Source organism: Sitodiplosis mosellana, unplaced genomic scaffold (assembly GCF_009176505.1).
Source record: "Sitodiplosis mosellana isolate CC-2019 unplaced genomic scaffold, AAFC_SMos_1.0 Smas_scaffold_6166, whole genome shotgun sequence".
NCBI lineage: Eukaryota > Metazoa > Arthropoda > Insecta > Diptera > Cecidomyiidae > Sitodiplosis > Sitodiplosis mosellana.
Genome location: NW_022601407.1, coordinates 4,643,882 through 4,653,263, shown reverse-complemented (window position 1 = coordinate 4,653,263; position 9,382 = coordinate 4,643,882). Strand labels below are relative to the sequence as shown.

Here is a 9,382-nt window from a genome sequence, read left to right as displayed (position 1 = left end):
AGTTTGTCATCATTCAAGACTCCTCTCTGACACTTTATTTCAATATAAGCGACACACACCGAATGAGTACATATTTCTTGAGTCACAAGAGAGAGAGAGAGAGAGAGAGAGAGAGAGAGAGAGAGAAGGCGATAGTCTTTGAGTCTGGGCTTGCACTATGAGTGTGTTGGTTAAAATTCAATGTTCACACATGCACATAAGTGTACGCACACAAAACGAGAAGAGTGAAAAACCTCAGTGAGCTGAACTGAGCCGCGCGGCGCGCCTGTGTGCAACCATGAACACACTCCATACACATTAAAAGAGAAGAAGAAGAAGAAGGAAAAAACGACGACTAAAAAGAAGAAGAAGGAAAACGAAGAAAGAAAGACAAAACTGACAACCAGATTTTGAAGAATTGAACGAAAGTATTCGATTTAGTACGCGAGAGTTTTTGGACTAGGTGTACATTGCGTATACACATTTATGTGCAACATATATACACGAAAATAATCAAAAAAAGAAGAGAAAAACACACAACAACAAAAAAACATAAAACAGAAAAGCGAAAAATAAAAAAAGATTTGCTCGTAGATTTAATGTTATTAAATTTTTTTTTTAGTTTTTACTTGTCGTCGATGTATTGCTATCAAATCTAAATAAGGATAGTGAAGGAATTCGTGTTTTGTGTATCGTTTTCGTATATATATATAAATTGTTTTTTGAAATCGGTCGAATCGGAATTTCTTTAAAACAAAACAAAAATCAAGTTTCGCATTTACGTAGAAAATATTCGATTGCGTTCGCGGTTGGTGACCAGTAAATTTGAAAGTAATTTTTGTTATTTTTTTCATTCATTCCCGATACACAAACAGAAGAAAAAAAAGATTTCTGCCCAGTCTGAAACGCACCACACCCCTGATACATTTTGGGTTTGATGCCATCACAAATCAACCGAATGTGAGAAAAAAAAAAGAAAAACACATTCATTCACAAAGAGAGAGAGAAAGAGACATTTTTTTTCGTGGTGTATTGTACTCAAAGCGCCACTGAATTACACGGCCTTACCTCTTGGCAAGAAAGGAAAAACAGGCGACAAAAAAAAATTATTATGGGAATTTTGTCTAAACCATGGACGATATGTACCTAATGAATATTATTCACAAGGACTCGATGTGTTTGAAGCTGAAATTTAGCAAACCTAATGATTTGAAGTTTATTGTACCATCATCACCAATACCCACAAAGAGGGAGTGCGAGCGAGAGTGAGAGTGAGTGAGAAAGAGAGAACGAACAATATCCAAGTCCAACGAAATCATATCGCGTTACCATGAGCATAACAAAACATTACATGCGATATTATATTATGATAAATCAGTTTGAGTTCGTTCATTTTTTTTTCATCTTCTGAATTTAATGTGAAACAAAGTGAAACTTTGTAAAACCAAACAAAACAAAAAAAAGCGACGAAAAAAACAACAACACCAAAGCAAAACGAAGCGATTTTTTTTTCTCTTTTTTACATTTTGGATGTCCATTCCCCGTATTCTACGTACGTGTGTGTGTGTGTGTGTGATTGTGTGCGAGTCTGCATCATCCCGTTGTACAAGTGTTTGTGAATGTGTGTATGCTTATGTGTTTCACTTATTTTTCCTCGCCTTTGAATCGCTGTATTTGTGTATGAGTGTATGTGTATGTATACTGTATTCATGTTCATGTTATTGTGTGTGTGTGTGGCATTCATTATTGGGACAATACCGATCCCGGCAAATGTTGTGGACGGTGTGTGTGTGTGTGTGTGTGTGTGTGACAAGTTCTTTCAAGAAAAGTAACAAGTTTCCAACAAAAAGTTCAATTAGAAAATCCGAAACACGGAAAATACGATTCATTTTTTGGTTTGGAATAGTGTACAAAAAGTGTACGAATTACATACGAACACGGTGTCGTGATGGTGTTACTGAAAATCGTGTGTAAAATTCACTCATTCATAAACAATTAAGTTGTCCGATAGCAGCAGCAACAACAACAAAAGGTGTAAATATGCGAATCAAAAAAATAAACGAGAAAAAAATAAATAAAGAAGAACACTCAAAACACATAATTAAACAACCATTGGCCAGAGCGATGGGGATTCGGCGTCAAACGAACGAACTGAACCGAACCGAACCGAATGAACAAACAAACAAACAGACGAAAAGACACACACACAAAAATGAAACAAAACAGAGCCTCAATCTTACATTGTCTTTTGATGATGAAGCTTCGGAATGGGTGAAACTATGTCATTCAAAACGCATCAATGAAACAAAAAAAAAAGAGATTCAATTCAATTCACTTTTCCAATGCTTTTACTCATGTTGCGCTCATGTGTGTAGACATGTGCATGTGTGTTTGTGTGATGTTTATTCATTCTTTTTGTCGTCCGCGCTAACTTAATCAATAATCGAGAGTTGTAAAAATGTGTAAATGAATGTGTCAAATTCGGTATCATTTCGTGAGTGAGAGCAAAAAAAAAACCACATACAACATACACCAAGAATAAGAATTGAACACTAAAATTCGACTTTTCCCATTTCAAAGGTCATACCGGGTCATCGATGAGCACTAACTGTCGAAGTGCTCTCGGTCAGATTTATCAAAAGATGAATTGAATGAAACGAGCGAGAAAAAAGAACATGAATATATGGAATGCACACGCATACATGAAGAAAAAAATTGATGTAAATAAATAGATGAAATGAAGAAAACAGAATAAAAATGAAAACCGTATCGAATTCTAGACCGCCGAGCGTCACAAGTCCATAGGCGCCAAATCAGCTGATTTTTTTTTGATCTTCATATGTATACACACACACCCGAAACACCGATGAGAGAGAGAGAGAGAGAGAGGGCAATCTTTGTGTCTCTCTCGCACTCACGTTCGTGTGCTCTCGATTATACTCTGTCGGCGCGCTCCAATATCCCATCTACACCGAGTGGCGCTCGATGATGATGATCAAGTCACCTCGTGTCATTTGAACCGAACAGACTCATAACTTACAATAAGTTTTTATCTATTATTTATTCGAACCAAAATTGTGATATGCAAGCAACACGCTGCTACAGTGTGGATCATAGAGTAGTTTTAGAGCGAAGAAAAAAAAATGAAAAGAAGAGTAATAATACGAGAAAGACACACACGAACTGAAAAAAAACAGCAACAAATGACACACGGGCACACATTTGAACGGAGAAACAAACAGCAAAAATAAATTATTCAAATCCGCTTGATAAATAGTAATGCAACGCGCGATCGCGAAACCGAAGATGAACACGCCAAATGCGAAACAACTGGAAAAACAAACATCATCATGAGCAGCAGCAGCAACATGATTGCGTGGGCCTAAGATCATTTGTGCGTTTTTTTTGCATTGCATTTGCTGATATTTTGTGTGTTCTATTTATGCTTTTTCCCTATGCAACAACAACAACAACCGAAAAAAAAATCCGTAAGACGCCACTCGATATATACGTACATAAACAAAGTGCGCAGACTACAACTGGCGCTAGCTCGCGCTCTCTCATTTTTATCAAATAAAAAAGGACAAATCAATTGAATTCGAAAGGGAATTGAAAACAAACAGAGTCTCAGCGTGCTGCTGCTGCTGTTCGTACTGCTGCTATTGAAGCACACAAGCAGCAGAGAACCGAACAGAATGACAAAAAAATGTAACACCAAAGAAATATATAACAGAAAATTGATACACATATTCTTTTCGGTGTTTTCGATTTTGTGAATGCGCCACACAAGTTTTTCGTCTTTCGCGCGCCGCGCCACACACCAACCAACCACTCTCGTTCGCACTATTGCTCGATTTAGACTCGAAATTGAGTGTGTGTGGATACGTAGACGGACGAGTTCGTTTGTTAAACGATTTCACGTGAAATTCGATATGGTTTGATCATACGCCAAGTGAAAAGTGATTCCCGTGTGCGATAATTTGAAATTGTATACCCTCATTTGTGATGATTTTATCATTTTCGATCTTTGTTTTTGCTGTTTTTCGGTGTGTCGATTTGTATAATTTGCCTACTTCTTTGGAATAATTTTACAGCATTACTCTACCCGTATGAATAACTAAGTGTGAAAATATTGTCATTTATAACACACCAAATGAATATATATATATATATATAACGAAATCTCTAACGAAATGTTTCTCCTTTTTTTCCTCTCTACTTTTCCACGTTTTTTTTCCGATTTATCAGATTTATCATTTGCGAATCATCATCATCGCGGCGCTTACACTGGAATTGGCGCTTCACATTCGTTGAGTGTGTATCTCTTTTTCTCTTCGTTGTGTGTGTGTGTCTGTATCGCACAATTTTCCCTTCAAAACACACCACACAATTGAGACCAAACAACCGAACGTTTATTTGGGAACCGAACCGCATATTAGATTTTTATTGAAAATACACCGAAATTTAATAAAACCGCCAACCTGGAACTAATGGAATTGGAGAATATTGTGGCCAATACGGTCTACCTCAAAGCGAGAGAAGGCAAGTCGATCTCGTGCTTTTTTTTATCGTCTCTTTCGAAAACAGCGTGAAGTGAACGTCAAGAGAAAATAAAAAATTAATTTTCGTTTGATTTGTTTGACATAAATGTTCAATTTGCGAACGTTATTCGAAATGATATACGTGCGTATATGCCACATATATTTAAATGTCATGTTTCTCGGTTCAATTTCACAGGAGGATCTGATAGCAACAAAGGCAAAAGCAAAAAATGGCGAAAAATTTTACAGTTCCCACACATATCACAGTGCATACATCTCAAAGACAAAATAGGTGAGTTGAACGTGATTCGATTTTGAAACGACGATTATTTGAAATTTAAAAAAGACACCAAGAGATCTCGATAGAATTTCATTGATTCAACGAACAATTTCTAGACGAATTGTCTCATTGCTCCATTTCAGATGTAAGTTACGATTATGTTATAGATCAACAACCCATTGGAAGAATATTATTTCGAATGTTTTGTGAAAACAAAAGGCCGCTCTACTATAGATATATTTCCTTTTTGGATAATGTTACCAGGTACGTTGTATTATATTTCATACTGTGTGCTTTGCGCAAAGCACACAATGTCTGTGGATAATAACCACCACTGATTCTAATAATCGATCGGTTTGAAACGGTTTAGCCGCGCCATTGAACAATTCCGAAATTGATATGTGTGATTGATAAAAATCCGTTTTGTTTATTTTTCGTGTGCATGTGTGTGCTCTCTAGATATGAGATCGAGTATGATGAGAATCGCCTGGAAATTGGATGGGATATTGGGAGGCGTTTTCTTGGCATCGAATGTGAACACAATACAATTAATAATACCCGATGCGATACGAATGCGGTAAAAGATAGTCATGATGATGTTGTATTACAATTTGCCGACACCGATGATCATAGCAATTGTGAACGACAGAATAGCACCGATGCAAATGCACAAGAAACCACAACAACACCACCAGCAACAACAAAACCAGTCTCAAACACAACCAACTACAGCACAACCAGCTCGAACAAATTATCCAAAGATGAAAATGTGAATGCGGCGAATTTGAGCAATGATGCCGACAATGTGGTCAGCAGTAGAAGCAGTCATGCAAATGACAACAATAAAGACACATCGAAAGAAACAAACTTGAACTGTGAAAAGGATGAACTGGTGTTAGATGTTTTAAATGACGATCTCATAGAAAAGGTTCGAGTGAAAATTTCATGTAAGTTACTTTTCTAATGCCAATTGCTCCTTTCTCCTTGGTTTTTCAATATCCATTTCCATGTCGATAATATATTCCTTTCACAATTTTCGTTTGGATTTAGTTCATGGTGCTTCTCCCGCCCTTCTCTCTCTCTCTCTCTCTTTCTCTATCTCTATCTATCTTTTCATCTAAAAACAAACCCCCATTCAACTCTTATTTTCGACTTCTATTATTTAATTTTTTATGTATACTTTTGTTTCTTTCTAACTTCTTTTTCAACTCTTACAGAGACGTATGTAAATTTGACTCTTTTTTGTAACTGCATCAAATATGTTCCATATTAATTTTGAGTGCAAATGATTTAATCGAATTGATTTTGCTTTTCTCCCTCTATCTGTCGCTCTCATCGGTGCTCTCCTGTAGTAGGCAGTAAGGAGGTTTTTGAACCGTGTGTTACCGCAGTTAAATCATTTCTAGCTGGAGAACCATTTAGCGAATTCGAATCATCGATGTATTTTCATAGGTAAGCAATTAACAATCGTTCTATTGAAATAAATGCATTCGCTCGCGCTCCGTGTATCCGATTCGTTCCAGTCTAGAACAAGTTTTCAAAATTGAATCTAAATCAAATAAACAAACGCACAAACAGACACCCTGAATGTGAATTGAGTACGCGTGCTTACTTACTAAACACGGCTATTTTTCACATTTTGTTTACGATTTTATTTGTTTTTGCTTTGCTCATTCAGGTATCTTCAATGGAAGTGGTTAGAAGCTCAACAAGTTACATATAAAACCTTTCGCATGTACCGTGTACTTGGAAAAGGTGGATTTGGTGAAGTGTGTGCATGCCAGGTGAGTTATTTTTATAGACATTTAACACAAATTTATCCATTTTAATTTATTGAAATCTATGCGATATATTCACAACAGCATTGCAATTGCAGAGTTCAATTTTGATTTATTTTTAATTTGTTTTTTTTTTCTTCTCGCTCTCAACTCGTTCAAGGTTCGCGCCACTGGCAAAATGTACGCGTGTAAAAAATTAGAAAAGAAACGTATTAAGAAACGTAAAGGTGAATCGATGGTATTAATTGAAAAACAAATTCTACAAAAAATCAATTCGAGATTCGTGGTTAATTTGGCTTATGCATACGAAACGAAAGATGCACTCTGTCTCGTATTAACAATTATGAACGGTAAATGGAATTTTTGAATCGGACTCTACCGAAGTGAATCGAACCGATAATCTAATGTATCAATGGGTTAAATTTTAGGTGGTGATTTAAAATTTCATATTTATAATATGGGTGGCGATCCGGGTTTTGAGTTAGTTCGCGCTAGATTCTATGCAGCCGAAGTTGTGTGCGGTTTAGAGCATTTACATCAACAAGGAATCGTTTATCGCGATTGTAAGCCCGAAAATATTCTACTCGATGACCATGGTCATGTGCGCATTTCCGATTTGGGCCTAGCCGTTGAGATTCCCGAAGGTGAAATGGTACGCGGACGTGTTGGTACTGTTGGTACGTTGAATTTGAATACTTTGAAGAATTTTCACAATTTTTTATTTCAAATTGTGACGAGGTGTAAGAAAGATTGATATGCTTGATTATTTTTCGTTGAAATTTGAACAATTTCGTATGTGCAATTTGCAAATAATTCCATTTTCCTTGTAGGATATATGGCGCCAGAGGTTATAGATAATGAAAAATATTCATTTTCACCGGACTGGTTCAGTTTTGGATGTTTACTGTATGAAATGATCGAAGGACAAGCACCATTTCGACTGCGCAAAGAGAAGGTTAAACGAGAAGAGGTCGATCGGCGAGTTAAGGTATCGTATTTAGATCAACTTACTTATAAACATTTTCCATTTATAGATGTTCTTTATTGAATTCAGTTTATAATTTTACAAATAGAAAACAAATCACTTTTCAAATGAAATATCAAGAATTATTTTTTGCTTTCATTTTTCAATGAAAATTGAAAATAAAATGTTTTATAAAGGAATGTCATGAATTTGTTGTGTTGAATGGTTTCTTTAGGAGGAGCCAGAGAAATATTCGCACAAATTCAGCGATGAAGCCAAATCACTGTGCCAACAACTATTAGCAAAGACTGTGAAAACTCGCCTAGGTTGTCGAAATGGACGCTACGGTGCACGTGAGGTGAAATTGCATAACTTTTTCAATTGTATCAATTGGAAACGTCTTGATGCTGGAATGGTGGAACCACCATTTGTGCCAGACGTAAGTATTTGAAAATTCATTTCTTTTTTCCCGTTGTAGTCTTTCGTTGGTTGATTTGATTGTTTCGGTGTTTTTTTTTCATTGGTTTATTCACTTGAAATGGAAATTAAACTTTTTTATAATATCATTTCAGCCACACGCAGTTTATGCGAAGGATGTATTAGATATAGAGCAATTTTCGACGGTTAAAGGTGTCAATTTAGATGCATCAGATGAGAATTTTTATTCAAAATTCAATACGGGCTCTGTGTCGATATCGTGGCAAAATGAAATGATTGAAACGGAATGTTTCAGCGAATTGAATGTATTTGGTGTGAATGACAATCCGACGCCGGATTTACTATTAAACGCACAACCAGTTGTTGATAAGCCCGGCTGTTTTCCATTTAGACGGAAGGTAAATCATTTGGCCAAATGTGACGCACATTTTCCCCTTTACTCAAGGCAAAGTAGATGTTAAAATGCATATGTATTTTCAGAAAAAGCAGCCAGCAAGAAGTCGACCGGTGCCGATACCCGAACACCTATTGACTACTAGCGAATCGAGACGGATAGCCAAAGTTGAAAGCTGATAACTTCCCAACGATTTTATTGAACAAATTTAATCAATACCAATGAAATTGTTTGTTTGTTATAGAAAAAACAAGAAGGAGAAATGTCTTATACACATTAATCCATTCTATTTGAATAAAGAAGGAACAAAAATATTACATTAGAACAAAAAACGCCCAGCAACACACTGTTTTCTGCACACAAACAAAAAAAACACAAAATCAAAAATAAAAACGACAAAAAAATACAATTAACTTTTAATCAATGTATTCTAAATTCATGTGCATACAAAAATCGAATTTCATTTTTTTCTCACAAAAAAAACGGTCATTTGTGAATAGGCACCAGCCAATTGTGTACCCACTTCCAATAGATCCGAGACAAAGACTTCGTTTTGTAAAGAATTTTTCCTGTCGAAATAAACACATTTTATTCACCAAGTTTTATTTTTCATTGTTCAATCGTTTCATGTTTAAGAGAGAAAAAAAAATGGTGGAACATCTTTTTGTCATTTTCATTTCCAATTTTAGAATTTTTCGCTGAAATTTTTTTCATTTTTGTTAAAATACTTACAATATAAAAATTGTGATTTTAATAACAAAAAAAAACCCACTTATACCATTAAGTATAATGTACGACCACCGTAGTGTTGCTTTGGTACTCATTTCATTTGAAACTTTCGTTCCACTGTCGTGCGACATACACAAGTATGTCGGACCACCGATGCTCTGCAACGTGGACGAATATTTACCAGAGCGTGTTATGAGCTGATGTCAGCAGCACTAACTGACGTCAGCTGCTGACGAGTATGCGTTGCGTTGTTTCAACGCATTTGCAGTGCAAAATTCA

General features: G+C 35.9%; 1 protein-coding gene across 12 annotated transcripts; it reads left to right on the top strand.

Moving 5' to 3' along the window:
- Positions 1-231: 231 nt before the first annotated feature.
- On the top strand, positions 232-8,973 carry LOC129575371 (G protein-coupled receptor kinase 2). Of its 12 annotated transcripts, none has more exons than XM_055458883.1 (14): positions 245-810; positions 2,560-2,699; positions 4,228-4,521; positions 4,717-4,812; positions 4,917-5,064; positions 5,260-5,747; positions 6,153-6,252; positions 6,479-6,584; positions 6,739-6,928; positions 7,007-7,255; positions 7,409-7,566; positions 7,778-7,981; positions 8,115-8,378; positions 8,461-8,973. In XM_055458883.1, exons 3-14 carry the CDS (start codon positions 4,470-4,472, stop codon positions 8,551-8,553), a joined length of 2,148 nt encoding a protein of 715 aa, XP_055314858.1. In that variant the 5' UTR covers positions 245-810; positions 2,560-2,699; positions 4,228-4,469; the 3' UTR covers positions 8,554-8,973. The 12 variants fall into 12 exon arrangements, with proteins under 12 accessions (XP_055314862.1, XP_055314858.1, XP_055314856.1 ...); XM_055458891.1 differs by having other exon boundaries at positions 248-810; positions 4,944-5,064; XM_055458890.1 differs by lacking the exon at positions 245-810 and adding an exon at positions 1,595-2,011 and having other exon boundaries at positions 4,944-5,064.
- The last annotated feature ends 409 nt before the right edge of the window (positions 8,974-9,382 follow it).